The 20598-nt window shown below is 56.7% G+C and overlaps 1 protein-coding gene across 1 annotated transcript in view; it reads left to right on the forward strand.

Annotated features, from left to right (window-relative positions):
- The window catches only part of MID2 (midline 2), a 63961-nt gene that overhangs the window by 4301 nt on the left and 39062 nt on the right, over positions 1-20598 (forward strand). Inside the window, exon 2 of the mRNA XM_057413845.1 lies at positions 15221-15942. Within this exon, the coding sequence (XP_057269828.1) occupies positions 15277-15942 (666 nt within the window). The 5' untranslated portion in view covers positions 15221-15276. The remainder of the gene's footprint in view (positions 1-15220; positions 15943-20598) is intronic.

The raw sequence follows: 20598 nt of genomic DNA on the forward strand, positions 1-20598 counted from the left end.
AGTTGCTCTAACCAGGCAGATTGAAAGCAATGCTGGATTTGATGCTGCCGCATTTGAGAGTAGAGAGACTAACTAGAAAAGGGGATGTTGTGCGGTATGTTCTTGTTTGGTTTTGTGTTGCATGTTGCAGACTTGGGTACTGCAAGTTCTCAGGTCTCAAACCTGCATTCTGCGTGTCTCGCTATCTGGGCTATGCTTAGGAGGGAAAAGGAAAACCCGGTAGCTTGTGAGAACTCATAGGAAACCTGCTACATCAGTGGAAAGCTGAAGCCAAATCCCTGCAATTCCTTTTGCGGCCCGTGCAAGAAGCCCTCCTGCAGGCCTTTGCTAGCTTGGCACAAGAGGCTTGGCATGCTTCAGGGTGCCTGGGCTTTGCATGCCACTGCAGTGGGCTCCTCAAGCAAATGGGGCTCTGTGCAGAACATCACTCCTGTTGTTTGTAACTGGAATTCAGGTCCAAGGGGGAAGTGAATGGCTGGGTCTGTTTGTTCCTCGCTCTGTAGACGCGGGAGCCAGACCGCATCGGAGGAATGGCCTAGAAATTAGATTTCATTTTAATACACAAACCCAGTGTTGAGCTGGGTGACCAACAAGGGGAAAACCAACTTCAGGCAGCAGTCAGAGCCCTTCCTGAAGCGGGGCTTAAGTACAGCACAGTGAACGTAAGCTGGCTGAGGATCTGTATGGAGTAAAGTTGTGGACACGCATCCCTCTGAAGTGCAGCTGTGCAGCATCCTTCAGCAGCACGTCAGAGAGGACGTAGAATAAATGAGCTTCCTGCTTCTTCAGAGGGGCGCAGGGAGAGTTCACTGTGCCTCATGGATGGTCATCAGAACCCCACTGCATCTGGCTGTGCGGCTGGGCTGATGAAACCAAGGCAGGGTAAGGCTGTGTTGATAACGCTTGAGTGCCAGGTTGTCATCAACATGGATCGGAGGTTCCTGCTTTGCAGCCCGCTCCTGGGCTGGGGAGAGAAATGCTCCTCCAGGCAGTTAGGAGTGAGCTGAGCAAGGAAAGCAGTCTGCATTTAGGAGTGATTTCAGTTGTTTAACCCAGTGCCCATAAAGGTGGTGGTGATGTGTAATGAAGTCGTTCGGCGTGCTCAGCCTCGGTCTGCTGCCTGCTCAGCTCTCAGAAAAGCTGGGGAATTCGGATGAGAAGGAAGGCATGGATTTTCAATGATGTGCAGAGAACCAACTAGATTGGAAAAGACCTTTGAGATCATCAAGTCCAAGTGATGAATTGCTGCACAGAGGTGGTGATGCTCCAGAAACGTGCTCTGTCAGGGTCCAAAGGCAGCTGGGCAATGGGGGCAGTTGCCAAGGCAAGCCTGAGCTGGGGGCAAAGTGTGCTGGCCTGTTACGAGCATGTGATCAGGCTCTTTGAGGGGCGTTTTGGTCTTGAAACTGCTGATGGTCTCAAGGTCACCCAGGGGTTTCTGCCACTGGGAACAAGCCTTGTGCTGGCTGTGATGATGTGGTGCTCCCAGGAAGGCCCCTTTTCCCAGTTCCTGTGTGTTTTCGATGGCTGAATGCTCCAGGTGCAGAAGTGCAGGAGCTCTGGTTTGTTGCAGAGATGCGTTGGCTCAGGCCATGCACTGGTATCTCTTTTATCCCGGAGCAGGTGATGTGTTGTGGGAGCTGCTGGCGCTCCTCTGGCGGCATGTCCAGAGCTGCCTGCGCATGCCACAGCATCCTGCGCTCCTCTCCAGGACTCCCGTTGCTGGGTCTTCCCTTGGATTACTTGGCTTCAGTGTTCACGTCGTGATCTCCTCTCTGCAGGCAGCTCCCCAGTGCTGAGCAGCGTGCTCGGGGTTGTAGCACAGGGCAAGGGTCCTGAGCTGCAGCAGGATGAGCCAGGCCCCACTGCGCTCACTGAGCAAGTTCCTGGCTCGTGCTGTGCATCCCAGTGTGGTCCTGGCGTGCCGGGACCTGGCGCTCCCCGCTGGTGCCTCTGCCCCTGTTGCTGTTTTTGCCTCCCAGAAATGGGCTCTGGTTAGTTTCTGTTTTATGTTTTCTGCTTGGAGGTTTTTCCTAGCTCTGGGCGGCTCCAGCTCTTGCTCCCTGGTGCTGGGAGCATTGATGTGCCCCTGGGAAGGAGGAACTGGCTGGGCTTTGTCTTGCAGGAGGGTGGTAGGTGCCCAGCTGCATAACTCGGGGCCTTTTGCATGACGAGCAATGCCAGCCATAATGATCTCAATGCTTGGCATGTTCCTTCCTCACCATGGCTAGTGGGTGGGAGATGTCCTCTGGGATCTCTGCTGGCCTTGTGACCGTGCCTGAGGTTCTCCTGAGCCCCTGCTTTTCTGTGCTTCACCTTTCAGGGTTGCTTTGATTCTGGGAATCTGTCTCTCACTGAGGGCTGTGTCCTCTCCCAGGGACAGGCTCCTCTTCATTGTCCTCTCTGGGCTCCTCTTCTTTATCCTCTCCGCAGTCCCTGATTCCAGACCTGATGCTTCCTGTCTCCCTTGAAATTGTGGTCCTTCCCTCCACATCCTGGAGCATCCTCCTGGGCTCAGTGCATGGGCTGCTGGTGTGCGAGCTGTGCAAAACTTGATTTCTGAGGTCAGTATTGCACCAGTCTGACTTTGTTATGCTTTGGAAGGAGGGAGCCCAGCTTCCTCTGGTTGTCCTCAGAGGATGTTTTTTTGGGTGCTGGCTACTCTCACCTTCCTGGCCCCAGGGATGATACGTTGGCCTTTTTTTGACATGAAATATTTCAGCTTCTTTTCATCCCTTTTATCTGATTCCTGATAGAGGACCTTTAGCAGGCTTCATCTCGTGAATAATCATCAAGCAGCGCTGTCACCCTGCCTGTAGGGAGGTGATTCGGGCCAGGCTGCTGTGTCATTGGTGGCAGAGTGACTGACTTGTGTCACCCATCAAGATGCCACGGGGCTCCTGTCCCCTCAACGTACAGGGTGCTGATGTCCTCCGCCATGGGTGGCGGCCACAGGAGGGGAAGCAGCTCCCAGTGCTGTGTGTGGGGATGCAGGGAGTGTGTCTGGGCTTCTCTGTGTTGCCAGGGAAGCTGCTCGACGCTGGGCTGAGAGAGACCATGGTGTGGGCATAGAACCACAGAGTCACAGCCTGGTTGGGCTTGGAAGGGGCCTTAAGATCGTCTTGTTCCAACTCTCTGCCGTCGGCAGGGATGCCTCCCACTAGGCCAGGTTGCTCCAAGTCCTGTCCAAGGCACGCTAAAGCCATGCCAAGTTGGCTGGATTTATATATAATATATATATGACCTTTTTAAAACACTGTCACTCCTGCCTATACCTTCGTAAGCCTCTGAGCACTTGTACGGTCCCTGTGTGTCCTGCAAAGCGCTGTGCTGTAGCATCCCTGGGATGTGCGTGCATTCACTGCTTTTACCAGCCATGAGCTTTGCCCACCCTGCTCCCCGCAGGGATCGAACGCTCTCGGGGGCGAAAGTGCCTGAACCTGTCTCCAGCGGGACTCTCGGGGGCCTGTGATTGTTACAAAAGCACTCTACGGAGCGTTTTCCTTTTCTTTCAGATCATTAAAGAACACTTCAGAGTTAACTAGCGGGTATTGTGTGTGCTGCCTATTGTCGCTAAAAGCCGCTCGCTGCCTCCCTCCGGCAGGGGGGTCGGGATGGCAAGAGGAAATTACCTTTGTAATTACCTGTTTCATCTCATGGATCACATATGAGGAGACTGCAAGGGGCCGAAGGGGGACTTGCAGTTCCTGCGCGCCGGAAGCATGACCCGGAACCCCCTTGGAGCCGGGAGGAGGGCTGCGGGTGATGCTCCATAGAGGAGGAGTGCTGCGGGTGATGCTCCATAGAGGAGGAGTGCTGCGGGTGATGCTCCATAGAGGAGGAGTGCTGCGGGTGATCCTCCATAGAGGAGGAGTGCTGCGGGTGATGCTCCATAGCAGAGCTGCGGTGCTGGGGGGCACAGGCTGCTGCCGGGGACCCGGCTCATGGACTCAGCCGGGAGCGGTCGCAATCCTTCAGGAAGCAGGGTGGGATTGTGCACTGGGATACAGCTTGTGCAGGGCTTTGGAGCGGCAGGTCCCAGGGGTATGCCCTCGTTTTTCACCACATCCTCATCCCTTGGGTGACCTGGTGAGCTGCGTGTTTCCAATGCGGTGGTGTGCTCAGGACCTGCCTGTTTTCCTGGTGATTAACCCCCACCCTGGCACGAGCCATGGCATGTGGTGGCCGATGTCCTGCAGATAGCCTGGCTTCGGTCAGAAAACACCTCCTGGATGCAGGAGTGAGCTCCCAGAGGATGCCAGTGTTGCGTGGCTGGAGGAGCATCCTGTGCTGTGCCACACAGAGCACGAGGGGCCACTGCTGTGGGTGTTTGGTGGCATCCAGAGCAGAGGGGGGACATGGGGCAGCATGGGCTGGTGGCTCTGCTGCAGCGGTCCCCTCTGTGTGCTGGAGCCTCCTCCCTGCAGAGCACCAGCTTCTTTGCATGGGCATTGCCTTGTCATGGTGCTCTGAGAATGCCCCGGGTGCTCGGGGCAGCACCAAGGGCTCCTGCAAGCAGCTCAAACACGTTGCTGCTGCCCGAGTGAGTTGTGCTGTGCCCATGCACCCCTGCCCTGTAGCACTGAGCCATTCCCACTGCACGGGCCTCATCCCACCTGCATGCGCTATCGGAGTGCAAGGACCGGCGTGGCTGCTGGGACCCCCCGGCTCCAAGCGGCACAAACACGACTGCAGAGTAACCTCGGAGATGGGTGGAACCGGCTGGGAAAAGCTGAGTGGGTTGAATCGGTGCTTTATTTCCTTTTTGTGACTGGAAGTGTAAAAGTGCTTGTGTGCGGGAGCGATTGAGGGCTGGAGAGCCCTCTCCAAAGGGATGCTAATAGTTGCCAGTCACCTCGGGAGCGCAGGAGCATTTAGTTTGAAAGGCTTCAAATGACCTGTTTAACGAGGTCAGCGCTGATGTCTCTCTCATTCTGCAGCTCTGGGAGGAGGATGTGGGAATCTGGCTGGCTTACAGAGCCCTCCCGAGGGGCCAGTGCAGGAAGACAGCTAAAAAACTTGCCATGGTTTGAAAACAAGCCTCGGGTTGTCCCTCTCCAAAATGAAAAGGAGGCAACTGTAGTGGCTGGGCTGTGGAGGGAGGAGTGGGGTCTGCAACGCGATGTACCCTCCCTCCTGGAGCCCTGCGGCAGCGTGGGAGCTGCCTGCGGGTTTGGTTTGGCTGGTCTGGCGCAGCATTTGCACGGCACTGGTACAGTATTGCTGGCTGTACTGTGCTGGGAGCGAAGCAGGCATGGAACATGGGTGCAAACTCCAGTTCCAAACCTTCTGCCCTGGGACCCTCGGTATCTGGGTGCCCTGGCATGAGCCCAGCTGCGAAGATGCTGGGAAAAATACGCGTCCAAACCACACACACCAGCCTCCTGTTGCAATGGGAAGCCTACAGCAGTGAAGCCCTGGGCTGATCCGGGTGCTGTGGTGTTGTGTGGCTTCCCTCCTGTTCAATAGCTTGTGTCTCACCAAGGGCCATGGACCAAGTTAGGCCAGTCTGGGTGCCTCTTCCTGAATGTGGCAGGGGGAGGAGGGGGGTCTAGGCTGTGGAAGTCCAAAATATCTGCTACCTGCATTGTTTCTGCATTGGGGATTCATGCCAATTATTCCCCATTGTCTTCAGTTCCCACAGGAAGCCTTGTTTATCCTACCCCTTCCCAGGAATGCAGCCACCAGGAGCCTGTGCAGATATATTTAACCTTGCACAAAGCAGCACAATAGCCTTTGAATTCCTGACCCTGTGGCATCCGTTGGAAGCATTGCATTTGGTGGGTCTGGGATTTGGAGGCTGGAGCTGGGGCGGTCCAGCGAGGCTTTGGGCTGACTGGAGGCCCAGCCTCCAGTGAGCAGCACGTGGAATCAGGATCACTGCCACCAGGTGCGAATCCCCCTTTTCCTGCCGGCAGCACCTGAGCAATAAAGTGGGACTGAGGTGCCATTGCAGGAGGTTCCGTGGGCTCGAGGAGCTGTCTGGAGATGCTGTAACCCTCAGCAGGGTGACATGCTGGTGCGAGCCTCAGTCCGAGCTGCAGCTCCTGGCCCTTCTGAGGCCGTGCCTTGCTCCAGCCTTCTCCCTGCCCTGATGCTGCCCCGTGCCACTGTGATGCAGAGCAGGGACCCCGAGCACTGGGCTGGCACCGCCAGCTTGGTGCCTTCACGGGGACGGGGCTGCACTGTGCAGAAGCCCCTCTTTGGAGGAGAATCTGTCTTGGTCCAGTAAACATTTCTTCACCATCAGCTTTGATGCACAGCACGAGGGTCCCTGGGGAGAGCTGGGGAGGAGTCAGCTCCTCACTGTGCCACGCTCACGTCACAGCAGCAGCACCAGTGCCTTCCCAGGTTTGGGTCTGTGTCTTCTGGCTCTTTCCCACAATGGACTTTGCCATGAGCCCAACCTTGTCATCACTATGGTCGTTTTTCAGCACCTCTTCAGCTCAGCTCACTGTTAGCGAGCAGAGTTGTTTGTTGTCCTGCATTGAGACTTGGTGGTTCAGTAGAAAACACTGAAGTGGTGATAGCTCGGTCCCCAGGAGATGCTCATCCCCCAGTACAGCCCCAGGGCTGTGAGCGCTGAGTGGGTGCTGCTTCTCCAGCCTCCAGAGAGGCTATGGGGTCCCCCCTTGGAATGTGCTTCTCCTTGGCCACCCTGCCCCTCCGGGGACATGGGGGGTGTACCCCAGCAGCCCAGCCACCTTGCCTTGCTTCTGGCTTAGTGAAGGAGTCAAGCTGTCATGGTGGGTGCAGGTAGGAAGTGGGGTGGGGGCTCCTCTCTCTCTGTAGCTCGTGGCTGTGGGCCCTGGCAGTGCCCAGTTGGGTCTCTGCCAGCAGCAGCAATCTGCAGGGCTGCATGCGTCTCTCTGCAGGGCTGCATGTGTCCCTGTGCATCATCCATTGGGGAGATAAGAGCCAGGACTTGCTTATCAGCCTCATGAGACAACAAGAGGCTGTTATGAAGCACCAGCTGCTGCTGTGCTGCACTTGCGGCCGTGCCCTCCCCTCGTCCTTGCAGGGCCAGGGGCTCTGGCTGTTGCAGGGATGATGCCAGGCTGGAGCCGCATTGCAGCCGCAGCTGAGGAAGAGAGGAAGGACATGGAGCTGCCGGTGCACTTGTGGAAGGCTTGGATCAAAAGGCTGCTGTGATGTGTGGTCGGGAGCTGCCGGTGCCGTGTTCCTGACAGCAGCGAGGACAAGCAGGTGGCAGGAGCACCAGTGACGGCCGGAGAGGTGCGGGAGAGAGATGGTGAGACCTGGAGCAGTGGCTCAGCAGGGAGGGGATGGAGGCCTGGGGGTTGCCAGGGAGCGGTGCCCACTCTAGCTTGGTGCTGAGCCAGGGCCCCAGCTGCTGCTCAGTGCCTGGGCTGGAAGCAGCTCACTCCATCTGTGCCGGCCCAGGGAGTGTGGAGCTGATCCCAGCGCTACTGCACCCCCAGAGCCATGCACCTATGGGTGTCCCTGGCTCTGGCGCCAGGGTGCCTGCGGAGCTGCGGTCCCCGTGCTGTGGTGGCAGCTCTGGCAGAGGAGCAGGGGCTGGGTTTTGGCAGCTCCAGCCAGAAGCGCGCAGCTGAGGAGGCTCAGATGGATGGACGTGGTGCGAGGAGGTGTCTGCGATGGGCTCTTGCTTGTGGGGGGTGAGCCTGGCTGCTGCAGTCCCTGGTTCTACTGACTGCTGGAGTGTGGAGAGCCCTAGGGAGCTGCAGCATTCGATGGGAATCAAACCCAGCCATGCTTCGAGTCGGAGAGGGGCAGAGAGATGCCCCGCGCCACCCGGTGTCCTGCCCACTCCACGCCACTGCAGGAGGAGGCAGGGGAAGGTTTCCATGCCAAGTCTGTGGGAATTGACCTGTAAGGCTCGTGGAGGAGAGGGTACCTGGTGTGTTCCACTGCAGTGTGGGGTTTCTTTGGCCTACTCTGGTTGCTGAGCATCCACACCACGTGGTTCTGCTGCAGGACCTGGCAAGCAAGGCACAGGAAATCTGTCTGTGGTCGTCCTCTCATGTCAGACTTCAAACACTGGAGCCTTTGGTGGGCACGTGCTGTCCTGAGGCCTTGTGGGAGCACTCAGGGAGCTGCTGAGCTGGGTACAAAGAGGTGAAATCTTTGCTTCAACCAGGACGTAATGGGAGAAAAGCAGATGGTCTTCGTTTGGTGCCTGCCTCTCGTGTCTTCGAGGTAGATGAGGTCTCTCCCTGGTGAAGTCATCATGGGCTTTGGTCGGATCATCCTTGTCCCCTGCAGGTTCTCTGGGACAAGCTCCTTGGAGCTGCTTCTGCTTTCCAGTGAGCTCCTCCAGAATGGAGCGGTGCTGGGCTCATGCTGGAGGCTTTGCCTCACAGGTGAAGCATTGGCCCCCTCTATGGGGGCTGTCCTGGGTGCTGCTGGCCTTGGGGTGCTTCCAAGATCCCCACAAAATCCACAGAATGTGCTGGCGCTGGGGACCAACACCAGCATTACACTGTGATGCTTGTGTTCCTGTGCAGTCCTGACCAACTTGACCAACCACCACAAAGAGCCTTTGCGCTTCATCCCTCGCCACAGTTAGCAGCGAATTAGCCACTGATTGTTTAACCTTTGGCCAAAATGTTGTCTAACTTTTGGCTCTCCTGTTCTCACCATTCCTCCCCGTACTGTGCTTTGTGGATCTTCAGTTCACACTGGGGGAATCAGAGGTAGCTGCAGATGGGAAGGTTCATGCTGTGGCCAAAACTAGCAGTGTAATCAATGGATGTTTGCATGGCTGCAGAAGCGCCATTGGCCATTTAAACCATGGGAGAGGCTCAGGTCCAGCACTGGCAGGAGGGGAAGGATGGCAGGGGAAGGTGCTGTGTTGTGGTGATGGCTTTGAGGCTCCTGCTGGGGCCAGGGCTGCTTGTGCATGTAGAGGATGATGGTGATGGATGCTGGGGGCTCCTGGAGCTTCTTGACAAATGGAGCGAAGTTGTTGGGATGAAGAGGGAGAGAAGTGGGGGTTGAAAATGTAGCACCCCAAAGCAGAGCAGCTTGAGCTGCAGCCCGAGTGCTGCTGTCACTGCTGCTGCTGCAGAGGGGACAGCAGCAGTGGCCGGATGGACGTGCTGGACCAGTGATGTGAACAGGGGCTGGATCTGTAGCTTGGTCTCTGCTTGTGTGTTGGTTGCCAAGGCTTGTGCAGGGTTTGCATAGTGGGAATAGCCCCCTCTTAGGACTGGGTGGGGAAGAACCCCAACCAAAGCCAGTTGTGCAGGCTGCAAGGACAGATGTGCTTAGTGGATACCCCATGGTGTGGGCCCCCCCCCCCCCCCCAGCCCTGGGAGCCCTGCTCCGACACTGGACCTGATGGGAGTCAGGAGGAGGATGAGGTGGTGAAGCGGAACAGTTCCATCCCCTCAGTCAGGACAGTGAGGGCAGTGATGAAGATGGAATTCCAGGGACAGGGGGGATAAGACACTGTGCAAATGGAGACATGAAACAGCAGCAGCTCCTTGGCGCCAGTGGGCTCCAGCCAGCTCTTCTGGAGCGGGTTCAGCAACAGAGCCAGCAGAAAGTAATCTCTCATTAAAAGCTGTTGCTGCTTCATGGGAGCACAGCTCTTGTGTTCTGCCCTTCGTTTAGAGAGGTACAAGAGCTGAGGGAGCTGCAGAGCAGCCAGCTTTATTTTAGCACCCAGCAAATTGGCTGGGAAAATGCTTAAAGCTGGTGTGGAGATGCCTGTGCTCCAGTGTGATGGATTAAGAATAGCGGCGTGCGGCGGCTGCACAGGAAATCCAGTTTAATCGGCGCTGGGTTTTCCTGCTTTTTCAGGATTGTGATAAGGTGTTGGGAGGGCAGCTGGGACGTGAATTATCGGGATTTCTTCAGGCAGCCTCGGAGAGATTCCCCAAGTTACTGAGGAAGCTGTAGAGGCAGGAGCTGCAGGAGGAGAGGCCAAGCTCGGGGCGGGGGGGCGGCTTGCAGCTTTCCTGGCTGGAGGGAGCAAGCTGAGGGGCTGAAGGATGCTCCTCATCCTCCAGAGGGTGGTGAGGAGCACCCTTTAAAGCCTGGAACTCGGTGTTAAGCCCGTGGAGCGGCTCCACACACGGCAGCTCAGCAAGCTCGCAAGCCAAGCATGGAGAAATTGGATGACTCTTGGCGTGACCTGGCTGGAGGAGCCTGATTGAGCTCCCCGTGTGCTCCTTCGTTAGACAAGAGCTGGTGCTGGCGTTAATCACACGCTTGGGGCTGTTTGTCCTCATGGGACCTCGGTTCTCTGGGGACAGCCCGGTCCCAAGGGCAGGCTTAGGGCAGTTCCTTGGCCAGGCTGGTGGCTGCAGGTTTGTGGAGCTGGGATTGAAGGGCAGCCCCTCTGCCCCCCCCCACTGGGGGATCCTGCTTGCTCAGGACAGGGGCTCCGGGGCAGGGCTGTGGCTGCTGGAGGAGGGTTTCATTGTTCCCTGAGCAGGGGTCCAGTGCTGAGCTGGTTTTCCTGAGGCCAGCAGCAAGTGTGCAGACAACTGCTGCCCAGATTTGCTGTCCTGCTGTCGGGAGCCAATTAAGGAAAGGGTTGCCATGTTTGATTACATTTCAGTGTAACGTGCGGGTGGAGCAGCACCGCGGCTGCTCCCGGCCTCGCTCTTGGCTGAGCAATGCTGCAGCGTTTCTGGGGAAATACAAACACAACAATCGAGGAGAACAACAAGGCGGGGGGAGGAAGAAAGAAGAAATCACACTGGCATGGAGAACATCGGCCTGCAGCGTTGGCCTGCGCCTGATCGGGGCCGGAGCAGAGCTGTTTGCCCTGTGGGGCTCTGGCAGGGCTGGCAAAGCCCTGCCAGGTTTTAGTGCAAGAGAGAGCAGGAGGAATTTGAGGTGAACACATGAACCCTGGTAGGAGCGGGGGCTGGCAGAGGTCACAAGGGGTTGCTGCAGCGGAAGACCTGTGGGTGGGTGGATGGATGGACAGAAGGATGGATGGACGGAAGGATGGATGGATGGACGGAAGGATGGATGGATGGATGGATGGATGGATGGATGGACGGAAGGATGGATGGATGGATGGATGGATGGATGGATGGATGGATGGATGGATGGATGGACGGAAGGATGGATGGACGGAAGGATGGATGGATGGACGGATGGATGGATGGATGGATGGATGGATGGATGGATGGATGGACGGAAGGATGGATGGATGGACGGATGGATGGATGATAGACTGGTGATGGATGGATGATTGATGATGGAAGGATGGATGGATGGATGGATGGACGGAAGGATGGATGGGATGGATGGATGGATGGATGGATGGATGGATGGATGGACGGATGGATGGACGGACGGAAGGATGGATGGATGGATGGATGGATGAATTGATGAATGAATTGATGGACATTGTTGGGTTTTATATGCCCTGTAACAATTCAAGGCAGCGGGAGCTGCTTTGTCCACCTCTGCAGAGGCTGGTGCTAGCTGTGCACAAGGTTCACTGACCTGTCACCATCAAATGGTAGCAAAGCCAGATGCATCTGGGACCAGGGTTTTAGCATGATAAGCTGTCTGCATTTTTACACTCAGTATGCTGGTGTGTGCAGAGCACTGAGAATCACATTCTCAATAAAGCTATCCCATGTCTTGCCTTAGGGTGAGCTGGGTGCTCCTTGGGCTGTGCATCCAGCTGTGGACAGAGGCAGGAGGACCCACCTCAAGCCATAGTTATAGCCAAGCTCAAGAAATGAAATTACGGCTTAGTTTTAAACACAGATACAATGAGTTGCGTTGATTTTCGGTATCTGAACTCCATGGCATGGGGCTTGCATGGGGTGGGTAGGAGAGCAGCAGCATCTAGCACCAGAGGCCATAGGGAGACCACAAGCAGGAGGACGAATTTTGGGCTGCCTGAAGGTGGTCAGAGGCATCAGGGGAAATTTGGGGCTGGCTGACCCTGGCCCTAGGTGTTGTGTGCCGGGATGTCCCTTCCCAGGGTAGTCAGGATGATGTGAGCAGCATCCCCTCCTGCTGGTCTTCTCTCCTTTTCTTGGTGGTGAACGTCTGCATCACTGATGGTATGCCTCTGAGCTTGAGGTAGCAATGAAGCACGTTTGGCTTTGATCTTGTAAAAGCAGTAACTGGGGAGAGGCAGCAGGAGAACCTTTGTATTGAATGACCCTTGGCAGGGTTTGCTAAGGATGCCCCGTGTGCCCCTGGAGTTCCCCACACTTGTGCTGCTCCCAATCTGCATGTGGGGTTCAGAGCCTCTCAAGTGAGCTGTGACTGTCGCTTTGCCTGTGGGCTGAGAGGTGAGAGTGAGGAGGCACGGAGCAGCACATGGGGTGGTATGTGTGACACCCATGGTGAGGTGTGTGACACCCTTGGCGAGGTGTGTGACACTCGTGGGTCTGGGTCTCTTTGACACCCATGGGGAGGTGTGTGTGACACCTATGGGGAGGTGTGTGACACCAGTGGGTCTGTGTGTGTGATACCCATAGGGCTGTGTATGTGACACCCACGGGGAGGTGTGTGACACCTCTGGGTCTGTGTGTATTTGACACCCGTGGGGAGGTGTGTGACACCCTTGGCAAGGTGTGTGACACTTGTGGGTCTGGGTCTCTTTGACACCCATGGGGAGGTGTGTGACACCAGTGGGTCTGTGTGTGTGATACCCATAGGGCTGTGTATGTGACACCCACGGGGAGGTGTGTGACACCTGTGGGTCTGTGTGTATTTGACACCCGTGGGGAGGTGTGTTTGACACCTGTGGGTCTGTGTGTGTGGCAGCCTTAGGGATGTGTGTTTGACACCTGTGGGTCTGTGTAGGGAGGGCACATCATAGTGATGCAGACCTCCAGCAGCATGGTGCCCGCTGGCAACCACATAAAGCTGGTCATTGCTGCCGTTGTGCCGAGCTCAGGCTCCCCGTAGGAGCACTGGAAGGATGCTGCTTGTCTCTGTGTGTTGTGCAGTGGGAGAGATCCCACTCCAGTGTTTCCAGAGCAGAATTTGGGTTCGTAACATTAGTGCTGTGTTAAACCGCCGGCAGTCACAGCCCTGCCTGGCTGCTGGGGATGTGGCCAGGGCAGCCGGACCTATGGGCACAAGCAACATGCAGGGCTGTTTGTAACCCGTGTTAATGTTTTATAGTGCTTGTATTGAGGGAGTTGATGAGTCTGGAGCGAGCAGATTTTAATCTAATCAGCTATTCCTCGTGCCACGTCAATCCTGGACATCAAAGGGAACATCAAAGTGGGAGGCATGAAAGGCTTCAGCGGCAGCACTGGCTGTGTCGCCCAGGTGCAGGAGCCGCTGCTCCAGCTGCTTCTGGAGGCTCTGCTCAGCTGCATCGCATCTGAGCGGTGCTGTCCCAGGAAGGAAAACAAGGTTCCCGCGGGAGCGGCCCTGGGCAGCTAGGCGAAAGCCTGGTTAAGCGTTTTGCATCTGTTCGTGTCCCTGGAAGCAGTAAAGCCGGGTGGGAGTGCATGGGAGTGCTTCGTGGGGGCAGGCCCGGCGAGGAGCAGCAGTGTCTAAGGTTTAAAGCACGAGCAGCAGGAGGAAGTGTGTGCGGGCTGCCCGGTGCTGCGGTGGTGATGGGGGGGGTCATGGCTGTGCAGCAGGAGCCCCTGGTCCCACAGTGGGGCAGGGATAGCTGCTGCAGCCAGTGCGAGTGCTTCTGGGAGCACGGCCAGGTGTTTTCTCCCGCCACTTTCCCATGGCTGAGGTGGGCTCTGAGGCTTGGGAAAGGCATCAGGGGTTGCGAGGAGGAAGCTCTTGGGAGCCTTCACGCTCTGCAGCTTCTGTGGACGCAGCTGCTCTTCACTGTGTCTCCTGGGGGGAGGCGGGGAGTGAAATATGTGTATCTACATAAATATGTGCAAGGCTCACTCAGGCAGGCCCTGATAAGGCTGCTGCAGCATTACCATATCTAAATATCCAATTGCTTAATTTTGTAAGCCTCTCGAGCTGGCGCAGGGAAGAGCTCAAGATCTCCTCCAGGCACTGGCAATTCCCATGCCAGGCGGCTGGGAAGAAATGCTGTGATAGGCAGGGCGGGCACAGGCAGGTCCTGGTAGGGCACCCCAGGGATGCGCCGATCCCAGGCGCTGGCACGAACCGGCACTGGGTAGGGTTGGCCAGTCCCTGCCATGGCTGGGGTTGCTGCTGGCACCATGTACCGGCAAGGCTGGAACCAGCCCTGGAGCGCGTGTGGGCATCGCTCAAGGCTCTGGAGCTGCTTGGCGGGAGGAGCTGGATCACAGGGTACCTGCCGGTGGTGGGACCCACTGATCCTGCCATGGGCTGCAGAGGGGCTGTCAGTAACGTGGGGCTGTCGGTGTGTGCCCCTGTGCCCGCTGCGGGCATGTCCTGCAGCCGGGGTGGGAAGGGAGCTCAGTGACTGCTGGGTACATGGAGGGGACAGTGCTTGGAGGGGAGAGTGCTTGGGAGCACGTGGGGACAAGGGGCAGCTCTCAGGGTGCAGTGTGGAGCTCTGCAAACCAGAGCTTGGGAGCAGCGTGACAGCAGGTCCGGTGACTGCAGGGGGCCGGTTTCCAGGCTCAAGCAGAGGGAGTGATCTAAAATAGGGGCATGTTTGCGCGCCGCTGGAATTGGTTCCGGCATCCCTGGCTGTCGCTGAGGTGCAGCGGAGGACAGTGGAGGTGGGACTCTGCGGGCTCTAATTTCCCTGCTCCTCCTTCCCTGCCCTGCTCCAGCAGGCGGCACAGCGCAGGGGGACAGCGCGTTGGAGCTCCCGTCCTGCTTTGCTCAGTTTCCAGGACGCAGTTCACGTTTTTCCCTCCACCAGAAGGAGGTGGAACCGTGTGGCTGCTGGAGGGGACAGCTGGAGCTGTATCTTTCCGTGCAGCGTAGCCTCTCCGCGCAGAAGCCAGCACGGTCCCCCCGGCTCCTGCCTTGTGTTTGCAGGAGGAAACAAGAAATCATGTGGTTTCTGCTGGGTTTGGCTCCAGCCTCTCTGTCCAAATCTTCTTCTTGGCTGGGCTGCAGGGTGATGGGGAGCAGCTTCCCACTGCCCCTTTCCCCAAGCATCTCTGCTGCCCTGCAGCACCCCTGGGTGCTGCTCTGAGCCAGCGGCTTGGCTCGGGTGGGTGGTACTACAACGTGTCACCATGGCAATGGGCTCATGTGAGTCTGGCTGGGCTGTGTGACAGCATCGGGGTGCTGCAGAGGTGACATGTCCAATGTCCCCCAGCTGCCTGTTTCTGCCCTGGAGAGCCTCTGTCAGATACCTCTGCTCTTGTCTCTGCAGGTACCAGCCCACCTTCCCTGGTTTTTGATGCTGAACCTGGATCGTTTTAACTAAAGATGGAAACACTGGAGTCAGAATTGACCTGCCCAATCTGCCTGGAATTGTTTGAGGACCCCCTCTTGCTGCCGTGCGCCCACAGCCTCTGCTTCAGCTGCGCCCACCGCATCTTGGTGTCCAGCTGCTCTTCCAGTGAGTCCATCGAGCCCCTCTCTGCCTTCCAGTGCCCCACGTGCCGCTATGTCATCTCCCTCAACCACCGGGGCCTGGAGGGCCTCAAGAGGAATGTGACCCTGCAGAACATCATTGACCGCTTCCAGAAGGCATCCCTGAGCGGGCCCAACTCCCCCAGCGAGAGCCGCCGTGAGCGGACGTACCACAACAGCCCAACCATGTCGGTGGCTGGCGAGAGGATCGCCTGCCAGTTCTGCGAGCAGGACCCGCCACGGGACGCGGTGAAGACCTGCATCACCTGCGAGGTGTCCTACTGCGACCGCTGCCTGCGCGCCACGCACCCCAACAAGAAGCCCTTCACCAGCCACCGGCTGGTGGAGCCCGTGGCCGATGCCCACTTCCGAGGGCTCACGTGCCTAGAGCACGAGAATGAGAAGGTGAACATGTACTGTGTCGCTGACGACCAGCTCATCTGTGCCTTATGCAAACTGGTGGGACGCCACCGGGACCACCAAGTGGCGTCCCTCAGCGATCGCTTCGAGAAGCTGAAGGTAAGCGCCTGGCGAGGCGTCCTGGGGCTGGTGGTGGCTGTGGACGGCGCTTGGAGCAGGGGCTGGCTCCAGCAGCACCGCACCTCTTGTTTATGGCAAAGAACTGGAGATGCGCAGGGTGCAGATCATGGGCTCCTCCAGGACCCCAGTACCAGGAGGCTGAGCTGGGTCTCATTTGTGCAGTTAAAGCAAAGGCTTTGCTGGTTTGTTTTCCTCCTGGTGCGTGTGTGCCAAGCCCCGGCACCGGTCCTTCTCCCCAGTGTCACCAGTGCCCTGCGGCTTTGCCACAGGAGCGAGGCTTTGCCCTGTCCTGAGAGAGCTGAGGTGGAGAGGGGTGGCATGGGGGACCCACCATCATGGTCCCCTCAGGCTGCTGTGCTCGGGCTGTGCCTGTGCAGCCTTCTTGAAGGATGGGAGCAGGATGTAGGCATTTCCTTTGGGCTGCTGTGTGGGGGAACTCTTCTGCTTTACCTATGCCTGAAGATCGCTGTGCCCTGAGGAGTGCACTTTTGTACCCTCCTCAAGCAGGTTGTCCAAGCTGCTCCACAGTGTGAGGAGAAGGCTGGGCACCAGGAGCCCTGGGGATGGATGGGCTGGGAGCAGCCCTGCAGAGGAGGACTTGGGGGTGCTGGTGTGAGGAGAACAGGACATCAGCAGCCACACATGCTCGTGGGAGACTGGTGGGGATTTGGAGGCTGCTGAGGATCTCTGTTGTCCCATTGCCTTTGCCTCCTTTCCACCTGTTTCCTGCTAGGAGCAGTACTCCCATCGCACAATGATCCATTGCAGGAGCCTGTTCTCCACCACAGCCCCGATTTCCTCCTGGCTGGAGTGGCAGGAACAGGCAATCCTCCTGCCCCTCCACTTGCAACACATATCGATCCAGGCGGAACTGCTGTTCTGCTGCTCCTCAGGTAGGAGAGAGCGAACTCCCAGCGATCCCTCTGGAGTACTTTGAAACTTCGTTCGTATGCCGTGGCTATGCCGAATGTGTTGTGAACCTGGGTGGGTGAGGTTTGACCTATATACAGGTAGAAATGCCTCTCCACCCCCCGTGCATTCTGCATGAGTCTGAAGAATGCTTTTGATTCTCTTTTTATTTGATCATAAGAAAATACATAGCTGGTCCCACGCAGCACCAGGCTGGTGTGACTGCCACTGTGACAGCAGTCCTACCCCTGCTATAACCCTGCTCGTGTGCTTCCAGCTGCCGCTTCCTTGGTCCTTTCTCCCCTAATCTTCTGGGCTTGTTCAGACACAAGAGCGCTTTTCCTGGCTCTTTGTTTTGGTAATGTTTTCATCGAAATCGAGCTGTTTGCTCCTTGGGCTTTATGGGCAGAAGCAATTCTTCTGTCCCTCTAGCCAAAATACAGAACTCTCTAGTTTTCTATGTGCAGACCAGATTGTTTTATCACAAAGCGATGCCTGGAAAGAAACCCTCCACAGTGCCCAGCTTCGCACTGGTTCCACTCCTGACCTCCAAGCCTGACAGCCATGCCTGATGCTAAGGCTGACACGGGGGCAGCAGTGGGAGGATGGCTGGTGCTGTGGGATGTTCCGGGCTTTGTTCCTGCCTGTGTGGGGTCTGTGTCCCGGTGGGGCTGCCCCATGGCAGGGGGGCTGCCGTGTGCTCGCAGAGGAGCCTGTGCTGGTTGGTATTTGCTGTCAGGCCTAGCTGCACCTCTCGCCTTTGCACGCTCCTCGCCACGCTTCCCGGTGCGCGTAGCTGCGCCAGCAGCCCCATCCCTAGTCCAGGACATTCTTTTTCCATGAGAAAATGTCTCAATAAGCAAATTGGGAACTGTAGAGAGAAGCGAGCGAGGATGTTTGTGCACAGCAAAACCTGGGGGAGAAACTGAACCCTTTCAATCTGTTCCCCGAGCCGCCTGTGTCAGTCGACCAGGCAGAGCCAACAGGAAACACAGACCTGTGCCAGCCTCGAGCGCGGCTGCAGCCAGCCCGGTTCTGCAGGGTGCCAGAATACCACGTTTTTCCCTTTTTGAATAACAGCCTTAAAAGCGGTTTTGGCCACGAAGGGAGCTCTCCTCTGCCTGCAGCTTTCTTGCTCTGCTGTTAAGCCAGGCTGGGAGCAGGGAGCGGGTGGCTGTGGTGCCTTGGGTCTGCAGGGATTGCTTCCTCCTGGTCCTGGCTGCTCCTTAGGGATGGTGGTTATGTGTCTGTAACCCCTGCCTCCGGCTGTGTGTCCATTGGGCTTCCTCTGGGTGGCTGTTTTCCTACTGCTCCCCCCAACTGCAGCACTTGCACGGGATCAATGCCGAGCTCGACCAGCAGAGTCAATATTTGCATTAGTGCTCTGTGTTGTCTTCCTTGTGCAGCCTCAGCCTGTAGCTCTGACCACAGACCTGGCAGCAGTGAAATCCTTGCAAGCACCTGACATATTTGAGGCCGTTAAACTTGAGGGTGGTGGGATGCTGCTGCCGGGAACCGCAGCTGATGGAGCCGGTGCTGCCCCGCGGCTGTGCACCTTCCTTCTGTCTCTGAGCTGTTAATGCTGTTAATGGAGTAGCTCCTGAGAAGCTGTGCTGTTCTGTACTGGGGCCATGAGCCCTGGGCTGCAGCTACTCTTCAGCTCCAGCTTTGATCACATAGCTCAAGGGAGCTGGGAACACCTTTCAGCTTGGGGGTTTTGATGGAAAATTGGGTTTTGAAGCAAATAACTTCTTTCTGTCAAAGGGCCGTGCTTCCCATGACTATCTGTGTTGGGAAATTCCACACACACAACCCCCCTCCCCAATTAGGAGACCTAAACCCCTTGTGTCTAAACCATAAACCGGCTCCCAGTGCTCCCCTTCCCCTCTGAGCTGGTTTTCCATCAGACACCCCCAGTGTGTGCCTGTGGCCTGCCTTTCCCACAGAGCCTGTGCAGCAATCTGCCCGTAGCACCTCAAGGTGCTTTGAGAGCCGTCCCTAATCCCTTCAGCATGTTATGGCTTTTTATTTTGTGCGTTTTCAACTCTGCTTGTTTCTGTTGTAAAGAAGCGAGTGGTTTTCCTGGCCTGTGGTAAATCCAAGTTGTGAACAGGGCTGAGGCTTGGGACCTCCCCGCAGGTGTCACATCTTGTCCGTTCCCTTGGGATAAAGGAGTTCTTGCTTGGGTTATGCTGCTGTTCACCAGTATGTAATTCTGCATCCAGCCCCTCCACAAAGCAGCTCCATTGCTTTGTGCTCCACTTCGGACATCAGCCCACCAGTTCAACAGCTGCTGGCAGGAATGCTGCAGGCCCCAAGGATGCTGCCGATGCAGAGGAGCCGCAGTTGTTTCCAACCCTGGCCATCCAACACTTGGATTTGCTATGGCGAAAACATCCATCTCTTTTGAAGATGGATAGGGGGGGCCTTCCCGCTTCCACCTCCTTTGCTGGGACTTGTAGCCCTGGCACTTGAGATGAGAGATGTGAATGTGAGGGACCATGTGAGATGCCAGGTGGGGCAGGATGGAGGTCGAAGAACCAGCATCATGTATCCCTGGGAAGGCTCCTCACCAAGGGTTGTCAGCTACACGAGGGAAGGGAACAACAGCTCTTTGGGTAGGAAAGTGCTTCGTGACAGAGGGGCTGTTCCCCAGGGCTGCTGCTGCGTGAGCCTGGCTGTGGGTGCTCAAAGTGCACCAGGATTTTGGTGCTTATTCTCCTTCCCAGTGTCTTCGGGAAGGGTCGGGATGTTTAGCACAATTGGTAGCAAGGAACGTCTGTCAGCTGGGTTCGCAGGCTGAAATCCACATTAAAGATCAAATTAAAAACGTATGGAGATTAAAAGCAAAACTAATGGCTTGACCTAGATAAAGCGTGCATGGGGACACAGTGCTGTATGTGCTGGTCGCTGCACTTGTAAATGCAGATGCTGGAAGCTCAGGGCTCTCTGAGCACTGCCCTGGCCCTGCCTCCGCTGTGCCAGGCACCAGGAACGCTGCAAGGATGCCCTGTGAGGGGGACATGGCAGCAAGAAGAGCTGGGACCACCTCCTCCATCCAGGACTTGCAGTGGCAGCGGTTTCCAGAGAGAGCTCTTTGCCTTAATGACTTGCTGCTCTCTGCTTCTCCATCTGCTCCATTCCCTTTTCAGGAACAGGATAAGGGCCAGCTCAGAGGAGGCTTTTCCTTTGCTGTTGCGGAGGCTTCTGTTGATTGACAGGTTGGAAATGCAAAAAAAAGAGGAGAAGGATGTGTTTTGCAACACTTACATCCACTCTTTGCTGAAGGAAGAGCAATAAGCTGAGTGGAAAGCCCGGTGTCTGTGACGCTGCCTCCAGCGGGTTTGTGTGAGTGGGACTCGGGATTCAGGGACAACCCAGAGCTCCCCGTGCCAGACATGCAGGAGGCTGGTAGTTACTGCAAGGCTCTGGAGAGAGCGAAGGGGTAGGAAGATGAGGAAAAGCCCTCCCTTCCTGCTGCAGTGTAGGACTTCTTCACCCTGGGACTCATGAACGGGTTCTCACTTGCACTGTGTGAGTCACTGAGATTGCTGCTTAATTTATAATGTACCGTGCTGCTGCCACAGGGCTAAACAGGCTTTCCAGACGTATCTGTACGCATTTCACCATGCAGAGAAGGGTTAGCTGAGAACAGAGGTTACAACTGCGGCTGCTGTGACTCCTACACACAGTGCAGGGCTCACTAGCAACGGTACAGAGGCTCTG

This window comes from Pezoporus wallicus, unplaced genomic scaffold (genome assembly GCF_028554395.1).
Source record: "Pezoporus wallicus isolate ANWC-B61680 ecotype Strahan unplaced genomic scaffold, APGP_CSIRO_Pwel_v1 contig_8788, whole genome shotgun sequence".
NCBI lineage: Eukaryota > Metazoa > Chordata > Aves > Psittaciformes > Psittacidae > Pezoporus > Pezoporus wallicus.